Source organism: Parasteatoda tepidariorum, chromosome 7 (genome assembly GCF_043381705.1).
Source record: "Parasteatoda tepidariorum isolate YZ-2023 chromosome 7, CAS_Ptep_4.0, whole genome shotgun sequence".
NCBI lineage: Eukaryota > Metazoa > Arthropoda > Arachnida > Araneae > Theridiidae > Parasteatoda > Parasteatoda tepidariorum.
Genome location: NC_092210.1, coordinates 71,873,525 through 71,891,944, shown reverse-complemented (window position 1 = coordinate 71,891,944; position 18,420 = coordinate 71,873,525). Strand labels below are relative to the sequence as shown.

General features: G+C 26.6%; 1 protein-coding gene across 1 annotated transcript in view; it reads left to right on the top strand.

Moving 5' to 3' along the window:
- The window catches only part of LOC107436214 (uncharacterized), a 34,119-nt gene extending 19,682 nt beyond the window's left edge, over nt 1-14,437 (top strand). Inside the window, exons 2-4 of the mRNA XM_071183817.1 lie at nt 6,628-6,745; nt 8,749-8,807; nt 14,207-14,437. Of these exons, the coding sequence (XP_071039918.1) occupies nt 6,697-6,745; nt 8,749-8,807; nt 14,207-14,437 (339 nt within the window). The 5' untranslated portion in view covers nt 6,628-6,696. The remainder of the gene's footprint in view (nt 1-6,627; nt 6,746-8,748; nt 8,808-14,206) is intronic.
- Nucleotides 14,438-18,420: the final 3,983 nt, after the last annotated feature.

Here is an 18,420-nt window from a genome sequence, read left to right as displayed (position 1 = left end):
AAAATCTTAAGTGAAATTAGTCATGGTAATTTGTATCCATCAGGTTACAAATTAAAGAAAACAAGTACTCCGTTTTAAAAAACTGTAATTATGTAAAGAGTTTGAAATCTAAAATTTATAAGGTTTATAATCAGATATATTTATAATTATAATATAGCAATATAATTGAAATTATGCAATATAGCCCAAAATAATAGATCAACTATAATATCCTAATCCCTAATTATGTGAGATTTTGTTCTATTTTATTTTATAATTATTTAAACATTTTGCTATTTAAAAGCATCATCAAAAAAAATCAGTAAAAATGATCAGCCACATAATTCATATAGCCACAAGTATATCAGTTCTATATAGTTCTAAACTTATACCGAAATCTGCAATGGTACGCTAATAACGTCGAACTTTATAGTATTCTTTTATACTATACTAAAAATATACTACATATAAGGTATGCGTTTTTTGAGAAATTGCTTTTAGATTTATTTTTTCAGTTGAAATTAAAGAAAAATAGTTATTAAGCTTCGCATTTTAAAATTTCATTGTACTGCAACTCTTAATTTTGAGAATTGCTGAATGTTACGAACTTGCTTTTCAAAATAACATTAAAAATTTTCTTAATTCAAGTTATGGCACTTAAGTTCAAATGGGAGTTCAATTAAGTTCATGATGTTAATAAAGGAGTATAGATTTGATAGATTTTTTTTATTCATTTGAAGGTTACACAGATTCTTGAAATTAAAGAGAAGCTGAATATATTCCAACAATTTTTTAATTGTTAAATTTTTATTTATACAGATAAAATTTTTATTTACATTATTTTTATACAAACATTTTAATTTATGTATAAATTATAATTTAATCTGCTTCTTGTTTCGCGTAACATTTTGCAATAGAAATTTATTTTTTTTGTACTTCAATCCATGATGATTTGCAAAGATTCAGCTCTGATTTTTTCGTCAATCTGCGATATCCAATAATTATGGAGTTTAGTTATATTTCCTTATGCTTCAGTTTCTGATGATTTATACTCGTGAAGTTTGAATTTCTCTTTGTACTTCAATATTTGATGTTTAATAAGGATGGATTTGTAACATTATCAACTACTTCAATTTATGGTGATTAATTTGAATGTAGTTTTCAATTGTTTTAAATTTGTATATGATACTTAAAAAAACGGATTTTCAATATTTTTATATTTCAATAAGTGATGGTTAATAAGGAAGAAGTTTTCAGGATTTAATGTTTTATTAAGATGGATTTTTCAAATTATTTTCTAATTTAACCAGTGATATTTTAAAAAAATGGATTTCAATGATGTTTATGAGGACGGAATTTCTATTTTCTTTGTCTTTCATACTTTATAATTATTAAAAAAAATAATGTTTAAACTTATTTCTACTTTAATTTAAGGCATTTATTAAGTATGGAGTATAATTTTTATTTTAGTGGCATAAAACATGAGGATTAGGGAGAATTAAGATTTTTATTACATCTTCAAGACATGATGATTACTAAGGATGGAATTTAACTTTTCTTTTACATTTCAATATATAATATTTATTGAGAATGCAATTTTATTTTTTAAATGTTTAAATATAAAGGAAATGTTTATTGATGTTAATTGTAATAATACTTCAATAAAATGTTTAAAAGAGATGAAGTCATAATTATTAGTATTTTTTTTTTTGCCATTAAGACTGAACCTCCCTAACCTCCCGCTCCCCCTTTGATCTTCTTACGGTTATCTTATCCATTCGCCAGTTCAAGATGACGTAAATAAGTTTTATTAAGTAATTTAAAAATGAAACTTCACTCCATAGTTTGAATCAAATCAATGAATATTTGGATAAAAAGACTTACAGTTGAGAATGTTTTAAAAGAATTATTTAAGCAACATTTTTAGTACTTAAAATATCATCACAACTTGTACAAGGTAAGCTTAAATAATACAGATTTAACCAAATCAAGATCTATACTCTTTTCCCAAAACGACCCCCATTCCGCCAGATTTACCCCTATTACCTATTCCAGATTTACTAGATTTTATTCCAGACCCCTAAGTGTTATTTTCCCACACGCAGTAATACTTTTCCCGTTAGAGGGCATAAATGTCGAGCAATGATTTTTAAAGACCTATTTCATCACAGTTGTATCTATTTCTCAGATTCAATTGAGCTGATCAGATAGTAAGTAAATTTCTTTTTTTAGTCAAAAACTACTTACAAACAAACGTAATTAAAAAATTATTGATGTTCGTTTTTGTGTATTCGTTATAGCCCAAATTGAAGTTATTTTTAATGTGAATTGTTAATTGTATTAAATATGTTTCCATGCAGCTTTTTTTGCTTGCTTACCAAAGTTGCATCGTTTCCATTCTCTATGCAATTCTGTAATTTATATATGTTTTAATAAATACTTATCGTATTACCTCCGGGGAGCGTAAGAATATACTGAAAACTTTTTTCAAAAGTATTTCAATTGTATTTATTAATATTTATTTATCAATATTGCTTTATTTGACGATAATATTAGTTTCAATGTTTTGTATCAGCATTATTTTATTAGCATTTTTTTGTTGCTTTTTTTAAAATTTTTATAATGAAATTATGACAATTATGTATTATGAAAATCATGTGATTATGTGTTAAAAGAAGAAATATTTTTATTACGTGCAAATCCAATTCGGGTAAATCCGTGACTAAAAATTTTATAACTAACTAACAACCTCCTCCAATATTTAATTATTGATTTTCAATAAAAGTTATTAATTTTTCTGAAATCATCAAACTAAAATGTTGTTTTTAATTTTTGGCCTTTTATGAATTACAAACTTTGAATTATCCAGTATAATGCATTATTACCTTGCGCAAATTACCTTACCATTCGATCAAATAAAATGCTGCTCTATATTTCAGTGTTTTAAAATATATCCCACTATTTACGCTTCAATTACCTCTTTTCTAATTTGACAACTCAATTATAAAAATATTTTTCAATCATTTTTGCAAGATGTTCGTAAGTACAAGACTTTTCACTTTATATGTTCCTTACTTTATATGTTCTCACTTACTACTTTATATGTTCCTACTTGTGCTTTATTTTGCATTTTCCTGGAATTTCGGTGATAGTTGCAAGATATTGTAATATATATTTAAAATTTTGAGGAATATTAAAGCATTTCACATTTTTTGAAACTTTACTGCCAAGCGTAATTGTACGCGATAGAGAAGAGCTAAAGGAAACTGTTTATATTTACTACAGAGAAGAAAACTGTGTATAATGTAAGCATAAAAATTAAAATGATAAAAGATCTGTTTTAATCAACAAATAATCAATCAAAAATATATTTGAATTACCGACTTTTTGTGACGTCTCTGGGGTTATAATCAGCTTTTTATTCCAAAAGTTAATAAACTTCGAATGTACCAATTTTTTCACAATTTTTTTAAATATATTTTCAACTTACAAAATTATGATATAATACTTGCTTAGCATTTTGTTCTTATATTTGCAAAACAAAAAACGGAATTTTTTATCATTTAATTAATATTTGTTTTATATTGAAAAAATTCTGAATTAAAAAGTATTTTAAAAATAGGATGGACTACTTAATGAAGATTTGAAATTACAATAAAAAACTTTAAGTTGCATTTGATAAAAAAGCGGCAACAGAGTCGTAAAAAAACCTTTCATTCGTTAATTGTTTAATAAATAGTAATAAATGTATACGTTTTTTATATTTATAATATTTATGTTTATTTATAATATGTTTATTTATAATTTATGTCATAAGAATATTTATGTCTATACCCACGTAAAAATATGGGTATAAACATAAATACTATCTTCTTCCTTAATATTTTAGATTAAAAGTTTTAAATTTATTGTGAAGTAGATGTGTTTAATAATAATTTTTTAACTATCTATATTTGTACTTAAAAAATCATATCTAGACATGCTTAAATTTTTAACTAAATTAAATGTATGAAGCAACTTATTTTAGTCTATATCAAAGCTGTGGATATGGAGTTGGAATAGAAGAAAATTTAGAAATTTCGGAGTTGGAGTCGAAAATATTTGCTCATCTCTGACCACGGTTAGTTAAAATTTAGATCCCGTAGGTTGAAAGATGAAAAAAAAAATTTAAAATCTTAAGAAAGCTATTTAATCAAATAATAACTTGTTATTCATAATAACTTGCTATTCATAATAATTTGCTTAAATTCATAATAATTTGCTTAAAAATATTTTTCGAATGTATGTCATAAAAATTATGTACTTGCAAGTGACGTTATCATATGTAAATCGCGGCATTTGTTGATTCAGAATCCAATCAGGTTTGCTCCACACGCGTGACGTCACTTACATGTATACAATTAAATCTGCTTTAAATCAAATGGTTAGACATAATTACTTCACTTTATCTTGAATTGCAAGTACTGAATTATTCAAATTATAACTTAATCAGAACTTTGATAATTCAAATTAGAGCACAATTATTTATTAAATCTATTAATACACACTATTAATTATGAGTTAACTTAAAATTTATATTTTCCTAGCTAAGCTGTAAAATTATTTAAATAAAATATACGAATCAATTTAATGTATTATTTGTAAAAATATCATCAATTTAATGTATTGCTTGATAAAAATATTTTATTAAAATTACCGTATTGTATGATAAGGATATTTCTGGTAAAAAAAATAATTCTGGTTAATAAAACAAAAATATGCTCTTTTTAAATGATACATTTGGTAATTTGTCTGTCCGTATAGTAACGGTTTATCAAAAATTATGCTTTTTAAAATTACAGTTCTTATCACTTAGAAAGAAAAAAAAATACAAAACTGAAAACTAAATCTAACAGAATAAATAGTTTATATACCGCCCTCTAATGTATCATGATAAAATTATCAAAATTTACCACGCTCACCAAATTTTATCAAAATATATTTTTTTGATTTTACCAAAATCATTAAGAAAGCACTATGGCAAAAATTACCCATCTTTTTGATGTTCCCATAGAGACAGAAACACTTTAAATTTTGGAGAATGATAGCTTACTTTGAAAATTAAATAGAATCAATAATTAAGTTTGAAATATTATGCTAAATAATTTTAAAAACACCTTTGTCCTGAAAACTTCTTGTTAAAGCACATTAAACATACATTTATAGTAAATTACATTAATATAGAACAAATTCTTCAGATATGGCAACAGCTTTTAAAAGATTAAATGCTTAAATACTGTTTTAAAAATAAATTCATTTCGCTGCTCTTAATAAAGTAAGCCTGATTGGTAAGCTAAATTATCTACTTACAATTTGTATTTAAATATGTTAAGAGCATTATTAAGATGGAAGAGAGAAGGACTGCATTTGCATTAATTTTATCCCAATAGCATTAAATACTAAATCATAGTGGACTAAATCTGTATTCAGACAATATTTAAATTATAATTTATCAGAAACTTAATAATTTCAATTAGAACACAGTTGTTTATTAAAGCTATTAATACGCGCTATTAATTATGACTTATCTTAAAATTTATAATTTTCAAGCTAAGTTGCTAAATTATTAAATAAAATATGTGAATCAATTTGAAGCATTAATTATTTGTTCGCGTAGAAAAAAAATTTGTTAAAATTACCGTGTTGTATGGTAATGACATTTCTGGTTAGAAAAAACAACATAATTTTGGTTAATGAAATAAAAATATACGCCTTTTAAATTACTCAATTATTAATTTTTTCGTGTGTATGGCAACGGCTTACCGAAAATGTTGGTTTTAAAAATTATAGTTCTTATTACCACTCATTTAGTAAAAAATACAAAACTGAAAAGCAAATTTAATAGAATAAATAGTTTCTATGCCATGCTCTAAGGTATCATGAAAAAATTATCAAATTTTACCGCGTTTACCAATATATTTTATTACTGATTTTACCAAATCAATTAGCAAGTGCAAAAATTTCCAAGCTTTTTGTGATTCCCATAGAGTTAGAAACAATTTAAATTTTACCATATTTTGGTAGTTTTGATTTACTTTCACTTAGGTAGTTTAGGTAATAGTTTACTTCTTTCCTTAGTGTACTTTTTCAGTAGTTAACTTTTTTTTTTTCAGTGAAATAATTCCCTTGTACAGTGCGCAAAATAAAAAACGGAATACCAGTTTAATTGCATGAGGAAACCCGGGGATATATTAAATCATATCTCGGCTTTGTTCACCAATAAAACTAGATTTGAAGTTTTCAGTTCCGCCGTTCCGAAAAAATTATTCCTGCAACAGCCCGTTGTGGAGTCAAAAGGGTCATGGTGGTTAATGCTTCCAAATTTCATGACTGACGGCATGATTTTTACAATGTGGTCAGCATTGCTTACCGGCCACCTTTACATCAAGTGCAAGAGGGTTCTCATCCACCTGAAACTGATAATGACGTCATGGCTTTCCCCTCTTTGTAGTCAATGTTGAAATGAGAGTTTTTTTTTCTTTCTTTGTCTAGATATTAATTGACGCCTACACTTAATAGTAATTTAATATTAAGTGTAGTTGTTACAGAAGCCTTAGACAACTCTAAGAGTATTTTTACATCAAATGCAATTAATTTATTATTTTGTAGTATTCCCCGTAAAATATTGAAGAAATTTGCCAATATAAGAGTTCTGCTGAGGGACAAAAAAGATAAGGCATGGGAATTATAGAAATGGATTTTATGAACGTTACTTCTTCCTTAAGTGGTAAGTTAGATAGATTTTTTGTATCTATTTACATGTGTTTTCTTTTTCTCTTTAAAAATTTTTGTCTAGATTTTTTTTTAATCTCTTAAATTTGGACATAGTTTCAAGATAAAATATCTTCTTTTTATACTCTTTGCCTTTTCTTTTTAAAAGATAGTTTTCCTCATTATAGTCACTTAGATTTTATATACTGTTATTTTTATGTGTAAGCATTTTAAGCTTTTACCTTTACTTTAACACAGATACTTTGACTTTAAGGGTTTGTATTTTGACTCTTTTTTCAAAGAAACTCTGATTTTTGTCTTAAAATAGTTGCATTATCTTTCATTTCTTGCATTTTTAATCGAAACCTTTCAACAGTATCGTTTTTAATTGATCATTCATTATTTTTATCGATCATTCATTACTGAAATATAAACTTTATCGTTTTATGTACTTTCCGATAAAATACGAAGAAATTCAAAAGGGGAAAAAAACAGATGTAATTATATATACCGTGTAAGAATAGTAACTTATCTTAACACCAAAAATTGCCGCAACTTCTTTACACTAGATGATGTGTAGTGAAATACCTATGTAGCAATAAAGGAAACGAAGAAAATAAAAATAAAAATATGACCACCGAAGCCAACGTCTTCAGGGGGTATCGGCCCCGGTAGCCATAAGACAAAACCTTTTATATTGAGAGGGAGGCAAATGCCTAAAGTAACACCCTCAGTACCCCGAAGGTTTTGTATAGAAGTCCAGGAAAAAATATGAAATACAAAGAACCAATTTAGAAAAGAAACTCAAACAAATTCATCAGAAAATAAAAAATAAAAACTCAAAACTCACTTTAACCAGGTCAAACATCGATTTTATAAGCACACTGAATGAAAAGGAAACACTAAAACTAAAGAAAACAACGCCCTCTATTACATTGAGCAGATTGAAAAAAAAAGAATTCAAGAAAGAGATTACGTAACAAATTAATAGAATGCTCAACTGGGGCTGCTCAGTTAAGACTTGAATTGCCCCCTGTTAAAAGAAGAAAATATAAAAAACTAGAATTCTTCAATCATTTTCTTAATTAAAAAATTAACTATGATAATTCCTCGTGTACTTAAATGCCGAACACCTCATTTGGTGGTGTAAAACACATAATATTAAATAAAAAAATATATATTAAAATAAAAGCTTGGGTGCACACACTATTTTTTTAAAAATAGAATTAGTTTGTAAATTACGCGTAGCGTAGAGAGACTACTAAAGCAAATTCTTATTAGGCTTAACAGAACAAACGTGGAAAGAAATTAAATATTATAAAATTGTGGCACAATTAACATAATATTTAAAAATTGAAATATAATTATCAGTAAAGCAAACATACATTTTGTAAGGACGAATATTTGCTTCTGAGAAAACTGCCGTAAATTGTCTTAATTATTAACTGTTGTTAAACTGTTTTACGATGTTGTGAAATTCGTTGTTGATTTACGTTATTATTGTGGTGAAATACTGGAAACATTCCTTGAAACTTTTCTTCATTCTTATCCGTATAAGCAGGTCAAAAAGTGTGCATTTCAGACAATGCTAGTTGATACCATTATTTATTAGGATTAAAAAATGTGTTTTTCTGTGCATTATTGGATTTTTTGACAATCGAAAAAAAATATGCCTGTACGCAGCATGTTACTATAAATTATAAATAACGTGTTAGAGTTTTCAAGCAGCTGTTTCTTATTTTTTATTTAGTTTTACTTTCAAGACATTTAGCAATAACTTAACAGTAGTAATACTATTAACCTAAGTTTAATCACTGGAGAAAGCTTTGCACAGTGATTGGTAAAAATTTTTGTCTTGTCATTCTGTTTAGCTCTTAGAGACACAAAAAGTGTGAATAAATCTCAATATAGTTAATCTAAGTCTGTTTTCATTAATTTACTAACTTTAATTTACGTGTAATAATATTTAACAAAATTGAATCTAGCGGTAAATAAATGCTTAATTTTCATTTTTTTTAGATGTCCAAATCGTTGAAAATGGCACCATTCAAGACAGATTTGAAGAACTTTTAAAAGTAGTAAGTTTTATTCTATTCACATATTTTAATATTTTACCTGCATTCCCGTATAAAATAAAGCGTTTTTGATAAACGTAATGATTTTCATTAAATGTAGTTTAACATTTATAATTTTGTATCCACTTATTTTTATACTCTTTGTATTTNTAATTGAGATTGAATAGAGCAGCAATCCAATAGTATTGGCTACGCTGTAAGAATTTTAATTGAGATTGAATAGAGCAGCAATCCAATAGTATTGGCTACGCTGTAAGAATTTTAATTGAGATTGAATAGAGCAGCAATCCAATAGTATTGGCTACGCTGTAAGAATTTTAATTGAGATTGAATAGAGCAGCAATCCAATAGTATTGGCTACGCTGTAAGAATTTTAATTGAGATTGAATAGAGCAGCAATCCAATAGTATTGGCTACGCTGTAAGAATTTTAATTGAGATTGAATAGAGCAGCAATCCAATAGTATTGGCTACGCTGTAAGAATTTTAATTGAGATTGAATAGAGCAGCAATCCAATAGTATTGGCTACGCTGTAAGAATTTTAATTGAGATTGAATAGAGCAGCAATCCAATAGTATTGGCTACGCTGTAAGAATTTTAATTGAGATTGAATAGAGCAGCAATCCAATAGTATTGGCTACGCTGTAAGAATTTTAATTGAGATTGAATAGAGCAGCAATCCAATAGTATTGGCTACGCTGTAAGAATTTTAATTGAGATTGAATAGAGCAGCAATCCAATAGTATTGGCTACGCTGTAAGAATTTTAATTGAGATTGAATAAAGCAGCAATCTAACAGTATTGGCTACGCTGTTAGAATTTTCATTCTAAAATTATGGTAAAATAACCGGCAGCAGTCTATCCATCCAATTGACAGTAAAGTTTACAGCAAAGAAAACTTTTAATCTTTACGATTTTGAAACCATTTACAACTAGCATGGTTTCAAAATCAGAAAAAAAAAGAAATTTAACTGGATGAGGTTAACTAGTTTAGCAGCTTTATAGTGCTGCCATTTATACGCAAATGAGAGTATAGTACTCTAATAGACCAGAGTCACAAATTGGGTAGTGCAAGATACTAGAAACTATTCATTCTTGAAAGGAATGGAAGAAATATAGTAGTATCGACACTGGGACTCGAACCCCTGTTCTGTCAGTTATGAGATTGACAGATTAGTCATCTCGATTATAATATATACCCAACTGCATAGGTGGGGCGATAAAATTCTAATTGTTTAACCGTATTAGGTGAAATCAGTTAATGAACGATTTTTCTCACAGTTAACAGTTTGAATACCATCTTATCTATGTTTATTTGACTGTTTTGTTTGAATACGGTAAAATATCAATTAAATAAATAGTTATTTAACCGCTTTAATCGAAAAATTTCTAACAGTGTACTTTAGTACACTGTTAGAAATTTTATATAATATTCAAATCAAGTCAAGTTTGGTTTTTGCTGAAACTGTTACAATGTGAACTACAATGTACTAAAAGTTTCTAGAATTTTCTCATTGACGTTTGATTAATGACCCTCTCTCCTCTGTAACACTAACTAGCTCCGCTAATGGGCTGGAAAAAATGGTATTACTTTGAGAAAGACAGATTGTATTGACTTGTATTGTTTCTATCGTATTCTTGTAAAATTTCGAAATAAATATTTCTAGTAGGCCAATGAAGACCTTGTTGCAAATTTAACAAATAATTCGAACTGGAATTTTTAAAACTGAGTCATTCAAAATTAAATATCTACTTTTCTCTTACAAAACACTTGTCCCGCAGTGGACTGATCATTAAGACACGGTTCCCAGCAGATCACCGAAGTCAAGCATCACTGGCTACGGTCAGTGTGCGGGTGGGTGACCACTTGGATCAGTCTGCGTAGGGACCGAGGGTGTGCGGTATTGGTCCTCGTTAAACTGTTCTACCGTAAAGTGCTCGACTTCGCGCGCAGGTCGTCGGGCTACCGAAGCAGGGGTGCCATCCCCTCCGCAGAGGATCAAAATTGTGATGGCATGTCTTCGGATCATCCTCCGGGATGTTTCCCAGACCGTCGCCAATAGCCCATTGTACAGCTCTAGCGCGACGTAAATTAACAAACAAACTTACAAAACACTTAAATTGGGAGTTTGGGAGATGAAAAGAAATCACAAAAATATTTAATCTGAGATTCTGATATGAGTTATCGAGTCAAAAAGAGAACGCGAGCAATGCAAGATAAAGCAAAATATAAGTCGTTCTAGGTAGATGTTATTCCCTTTGGTTTTTTATATTATTCCGAGAAAAATACCTATATTTCTTTCAACTTGATGTCAAAATAAAATCTGTGAAAAGCTCAAGGCATTTTATGAACATAGTTAAGTTGCTAGAATATTTACAGATACAAAATCTTGAAATATTTAGTTTCGAACTTTTCCTTTTATTTTCTGCATATATTGTGTGTTATAAAATATTAAAACTTGGAAAAAAATTAAAAGTTTCAAGAGGATAAGAAAAGGAGACAAACAATATTTTTTAAATTGCATAACTATGTCACAAATTCATATTTTATAATTTTGTTTACTGTATAATGCTTGAAAATAATAAATTTAGAGAATAAACAGTGCATTATGAAAATAATAACTTTAGAATAATAACTTACAGCTATTACTTCAACGCATTTGTCAAAAATTATTTAAAAGACGCTTAGTGTTATAAAAAATTTGGCCTTAAAATAAAAAAAATGCTAGTTTAATCAGTTAAGGAGTGGTCTATACCTTAGAAATGTGTTTTAGGAACCTTTACCCGAAATTTAAAGTAATTAAGACTGACAATTTTAAAAACTCCAAGTAAATTAAATATTGGCGCAAGCATTTTATTTAATTTAACTTTAATATATTTTCAAAAAGAATTATGAATTCAGTTATGTGCCATTCATAAAAATAAGTTATTTTCTCTCTGAACAAATGATTATTTTACAAATCTACACGAAGAAAAAAAATTCTGATAAAATTACCGTACAGTAATGGCATTTCTGGTTAAAAAAGAACATAATTCTGGTTAATATGCGGTATATGCTGTATCCAAAATAGCGGTATATGCTGTATCCAAAATATGCGGTATTTAAACCCTTCATTAATAATTCTGGTAATTCTTCTGTTCATATAGTAACGGTTCACCGGAAATTCTAGTTATTACCACACAAGTAGAAAAAAATAGAAATCTGAAAAGAAAATTTAGCCAAATATATAGTTTTAATACCATACTCTAAGGTTTCATGATAAGATTACCAAATTTTATCACTTATTATAAAACCATGCTTTATTGCTTATTTTACAAAAATCAATACCAAATTGCTTCGGTAAAAATTACCGAGATTTTTGATGCTCTCATATAGCCAGAAACACAGTAAATTTTTACTGTATTCTGGTATATTTGATCATATTTTTTCTCAGTATACTAATTTAACCAAGAGATTAGTAGTAAGTTTGAACACTTTAACGTTAATTTAATTTCTTTGCGTATGTCACTATATCTTGATAACTGTTTTGATGAATCGAAATTTTTTTTATGCCTGAATACGGAAGTCGTTTAGCGAAAAATAATTTCAATTTCCAAGACTATTTTCAAACTGTTGACTAAAGACTATGACCTATAATTAGATCAATGATTATTTTTTCCTAATAATAATAAGCCTTTCTTATGACAATATTCAAAAGCATTTCGACTAATAATTTAATAATAGTCGAAATACTTTGGCTGGTTATAAAATTTTTACATAATTTTAGAGTAAGTAAATTTAAATCATAAAGTACAAAATTTTGCCCGAAATCGATGGAATACTTTAAGCCATATTTTAACTATAAGACTTTTTGAAGTTGGCTGACTCAGAATCTATTCGACCGATTTCATTCAAATTTTGAATTTCAAGTTTTAAAATTAAAGATTTTAAAATTATGTAAGACTTTGAATAACTTGAAATGCAATTTTTTTCCTCTGTTGTTAAATAATACGAAACAATGGATAATTATTATAAATTACTTTTCACGTGTTATTATCGTTAGATAAACGTTCTAATTAGATTTAAAAATGATTCGATTTTCTTAAAAGGTTCTGGTGATAAGTGGAAATACGCTCTCCTACCTAAACTATTTTGAAGGTCGCAAATTCAAATCCGTCGTAAGAAAGTCATATTTGAATGTGTCTTTCTCACGACAATACCCGAAATAATAAGCTTTTTAGAATTCACTTTTTAGAGCATGAAGTTTAATAAACTGTAGAAATTCAGTTTCAGAAAGTAATTAGTTAATTACATTTGTTCATAAAATAAAATACTGTTATACAGAAAGTTAGTTAGTATCTAAATATTTAAAAATTCTATACACCTAATAAAAATTGTTCAAAAGCATCTTTCGAAGTAATATGTCTTTTTGAATTGTTAGACATAATTATGCAAGGTCTTCTTGACTTCAACAACCTCTCTTACTTATATTACGAAAGCAAAAAGTATCTTAATGAAAAAGTGTCTCAACGAACTAAAGATTTTGAAGCTTAATAACAGCTTAAATATAGGTAAATAAAGGAATATTTTTCCGAATTTCTGCTAATTGTTTTATTCCCTCTTCACCTCAAAATACCAAATTAAAATCGGATTGATAGTGTCTAAGATTTTCATATCAGAATATTGAAAAATACGGCTTCTCAGAAAGATTGAAGCGTGACAACTAGAACATGTTAAAAACTTAAATAAAATAGAATTAAGTATGCATACATTATTATTATATATACATTAGAATTTAAAATGGAAGGAAATGTGAATCTTTTGCATAACTATGCATCTGTGCGCTCAAACATCGCATAAATGTTCCACAAAAATATAACTCTAGCTATAACTCTTTTAAACGCATGAGATTTAGAAAATTATTTGAATAAAAAAATTACTTTATGCAATATATGGTCAACTAAAATAAAAACATCCTATTTCAAATTAAAAAAAATCTACAACTACTTTATAAACATTTATTAAAATCACTGACAGTTTACTTTATATTCCGTTTTAATAGCAATGATTTAGGATATTTAATCTGCTGCTTACGGGTGGTACAATATGTGGACCATTTATGATAGTGCAACATGGTATACCGTAAGCAAAGGGTTAAAATTTTAAAATTATTAATTGATTCAGAATCTAATACATGTTTATGAAGCAAATTGTTGGGGAAATAATTTATGTAGAAACTCTACCTCAAATTAAAAGCTATATTAACCCTTTGCTTACGGTATACCATGTTGCACCATCATAAATGGTCCACATGTTGTACCACCCGTAAGCAACAGGTTAATACCGCAAAATTTTAAAAAAAATCAATTAAATTCCTCTAATACATAATAATTCATTGTTTCTTTCGTCTTTTTTTGCGTAGGTTGTAAAACGCTCTGATACAACTACAGTTATGCTCATCTTCATTCTAATCACCATGTGGATAATATTTTTATTCACATGGAGCTACAGATTGAAAGTATCTTCTCTCGCTAGGACGCTGGAAAGGAGTGTCAGTGAGCGTCCATACAAAACTCTCAAATGCCGCCACCAATTTGATATCACTGCAGATGTACCGATTGAAATACTGAGGGAAACTTCTATTGAAGGTTAGTTATACATACAAAAAGTGTTATACATATTATAAGGCTCCTTTCCAAAAAAAAAATTTAAATGTTGCGTTTTCGGGCCTGTATAATAATATTTAAGTGAAGGTAAGCATTAAGCAATATCGAAATCAGAGGAATCATTATTGAGGAAGTTTAATTAAACATATTTAAATATTATAATTATATTTTAATAATTTAAGAAAAAAATATAATAAAATGTGCAAAAGTTGTAACAAAAATAAGTAAAAATTTTAATTTCAATTTGTAAGAAGTTCAGTTTGTACCTAAGGTTTATAATGAATTCATTCAAAAATATATTTAGCATAGAATCAGAATAATTTTTAATAACTTAAAAATATAGCTAAGATAAAATGTCTTAAAAAAAAGTTTTATTCAATCATTAAAAAATTTTATTATTCAATCATCAAGTCTAACGAACTATGTTAAAATTTCAAAATCGTAGGATATTTATTTGTGTATTTAAAAGAAATCTATAAAAAGTTAAAATTAAGTTTTATTTCCAATAAAAAAATAAAGCTATTGTAAAGTTTTAAGAAATACTTTACGAAAGATTAAAACATTTAATTTTTCTTAAACTGTGTTGTAACAAAAGATGTTATATTATCATCTATTTTCAAAAATTAAGTTCATAAAAGGGGATTCAGAATCTTTAAAAATACGAATAATCGCATAACTTTCTAAAATACTACAATTTTGTAAGCAGAATCAAGAAGAATTATAAGATTTCGACTAATGAAAACAATTAATATAAGAAATAATTTTGTACATTTTAAAAAATATAATTTTAATTAAAAAGACACAAAATGATGCATAACGTATTTTTTTAAAAAAAAAATCATTGCGCTTAATTTGAACTTATATAGAAACTGCATATAACCTTGAATTTTAAACATACGTGCTTAATTTTTCATGTTTTAATGTAAAGAGTTGAAAAATAAAAATATATATTTACAATAAAATAATTTGTAAAGTGTGAAATTATCGCTCGTATAATTTAATTTTACTATTTAAAGACTCGAAATTTTAGTTTGTAGTAGGTTTGTTTGTAGTTACTAGAAATGTTGTTTACTTATTGTTTTGATCAGTATGAAAGGAACCTGAGACCACTTTTGAATATTTTGAATTATTAAAATCTTTTATACTAAAAGTTATCCATTAAAAATCCAAACGAATGTCTCGTCTTTATGTAATAATTTAATAAATTTTATAACTGTAGTTCGTTTATGACTGGTTTGGAAACAAATATTAACGTATTCTAAAAAGTAAATGAAATTCTCAGATATAATACTCTTTTTTAGTTTGAACAAATCTACTTCTTTTCTTTTTCAAATCATTTTAGAAATATTATACTTAAAATACAAAAATACTCTGTGCAAAAATGACCTTTTAATCAAGCAAGCAAACAAACAAAAACAAAAAAATAAATGAATAAAATAAAATAACAAAAATAAAATATTACATAATTTAACCTTTTATAATTTAACCTTATATAATTTAACAAAATTTGAACTTTCAAGGCAGTCACCCAAAGAGCAACTCGCAAATCAGGCTGGATTTTTTAATACACATAGTTTTTTAAGCTCCGACATAATATATGTAAACAATTTTGACTATTTCGTTTTGGTTCTGAGGTTGAAAATTTATATAAATATAAGTTAAATATAAGGTTGAGCCAAAAAAAAGAAGAAAGAAAGAAAGAGTAGCTGGAAAATTGCCAAAAGAGCGTTAGCGAATAACATTTCAAAAATTCCCTCTTCGACGCTTAAAACGCAATAAAAAATACACTTTCATTTAAAATATAAATTTCTATTCAGCTAATAAAATATTATTTAAAGCACATTTGAAGTTATTACTCAAAAGATAAAATTCTTATTTCAGTTATTAACCCTAGATAAATACGCCTTTGTCTTATAGACTTGTTGAGCTCGCACTACATCATTTTCAGTACCACCATAACTAGTAAAAGGAGTAATTCGAAGGTGATAAGCACCTGTTACCACAAGATTTGCTATAATCGCTGTCTAACAGTTGAGTGTTTGATTATACCATGCAGACGTTTGCATCACTACCATAATCGGTGTTTTCCCTGCATTTTATTACCATTCTGATATATTTTTTTTATTCTGTCCATCTAATGAATGCAGAATATGTAACTACTGCAACAAGGCTGTTTGTAAAGAGCACATTTTTAACATCTGTCAAGAGTACAAATAACATTTTTTTTATATATTTATATTTTTTAATTGAAGTATTATAATACTATTTTTGAGTTACGCTAATTTGGTTCGGAATGAATAAAAGAAACATAAAAATATACTTTGTTTTTTAAATTCGTTATCTGTTAACTAAATAATTAGTTTAGTTATCTACGGTTGAAGTTAAACTTAAAGTTTTAGCTTCTTAAAACTCAAAGATTGATGTAGAGTAAGTCGAAAAAAATTTAAAATTAAAGCAAACATTTATAGAAAACATAGCACTTCGTTTGAGGGATGAATAGAAACTGGCGATTTATTCAAGGCAAAAATTGAAGTTTTTAATGAATAATAACTTGATAATTATTTTGAAATACACAAAAAATAAATATTATACATTATTTTCTAACTTAAAAAATTATCCGTCAAAAACAGATTCCGCGAATTGACGAGTGACAGTATCATTAGTGAATATTGTAACAAAGTAACTCATTTGTGTCATTTTTTGTATGCTTTTTTACTAATAAAATCAAAAAAGAGAAGAAAAAAAAGAGATGTATTGAAGTTAAGGAAAACAAAGTACATGCCAAAACATAAAAATAAAAAAATACGAAGACATTTTTAAGAACTGCAATTATATTTTTACAAAAAAGCTTAATTATTGAAATATTTATATCATTTATAATGATTATTAATTGAAATAAATATATTTATATTAGTTGAATAATTTATTATGCAATTTATTGACGTAATTTATTTTAATTTTTATAGAAAATTTAATAAAAAATCAAAATAAAAAAAAAATATTTTAAAAAATCACGTTTTTGTAGTGAAGAATAATAATCAAAAAATAAAAATTCGAAAAACGAAAAACGTGGGGCGCATGAAATACGTAACAGTAATGTTATATTAGTGTGTGTATATGTGCTCATGAGAATATGCGTATATATATCTGTAATTGTAATCGTATCTGTATGTGGAATATGTTTCTGCATGTGCATGCGGATGTATATGTGGATGGGGATGTGGCTGTGCATGTGTATGAGTAAGAAAATGTGTATATGTATGTGTATATGTACTGTTATGTATTCCATGCGCTCCATGTTTTTCGCTTTTCAAATTTTTATTTTTTATTTACAAAACGTGATTTTTAAAAATATCATTTTTTATTTTGATTTTTTTTGTACTCACTTCCAAAATCTCAATTTTTTCACTCACTGCACACGAAACTTTTCAACTGACATGTGACACTAATTTTAAATAATCGAATCGACAACAAAAGACAATCACAAAAATACTAATTTTTCATTAATTTTTATTTTATTTTACTTTGTATGTCTTTTTTCTCTTCATTTTCATGCATTGTCATTTAATTTATATAAATAACAATTCATGTAATTAATTAATGAAAATTAATACAAATAATAATTAAAATATTTCATATAATAATTCATATAAATTGGTGAGGAAAAATTACTAATTTTTGAAATAGTAAATTTATTTGAAACATAAATAAAAAGCAGAACCTTTTCGCTGTATAATTTTTTTATTTTTATTTGTAAAGATAGATTCGAAAATTGTGTATTTTTTAATGACATATTTCAAATCTACTCATGCTTCGGAGTTAAAATTATGAAATTTTTTTTTTTCATATAATGTTTTTCCTCTTATAGAAGTAGATCATAAAAAAAGGTGTCAGAAACTTAAAATTGAAAAACAATCATATAAAAGAAAAATTTTGAAAATTAATCTTTGTTAATTAAGATTTATTTTGC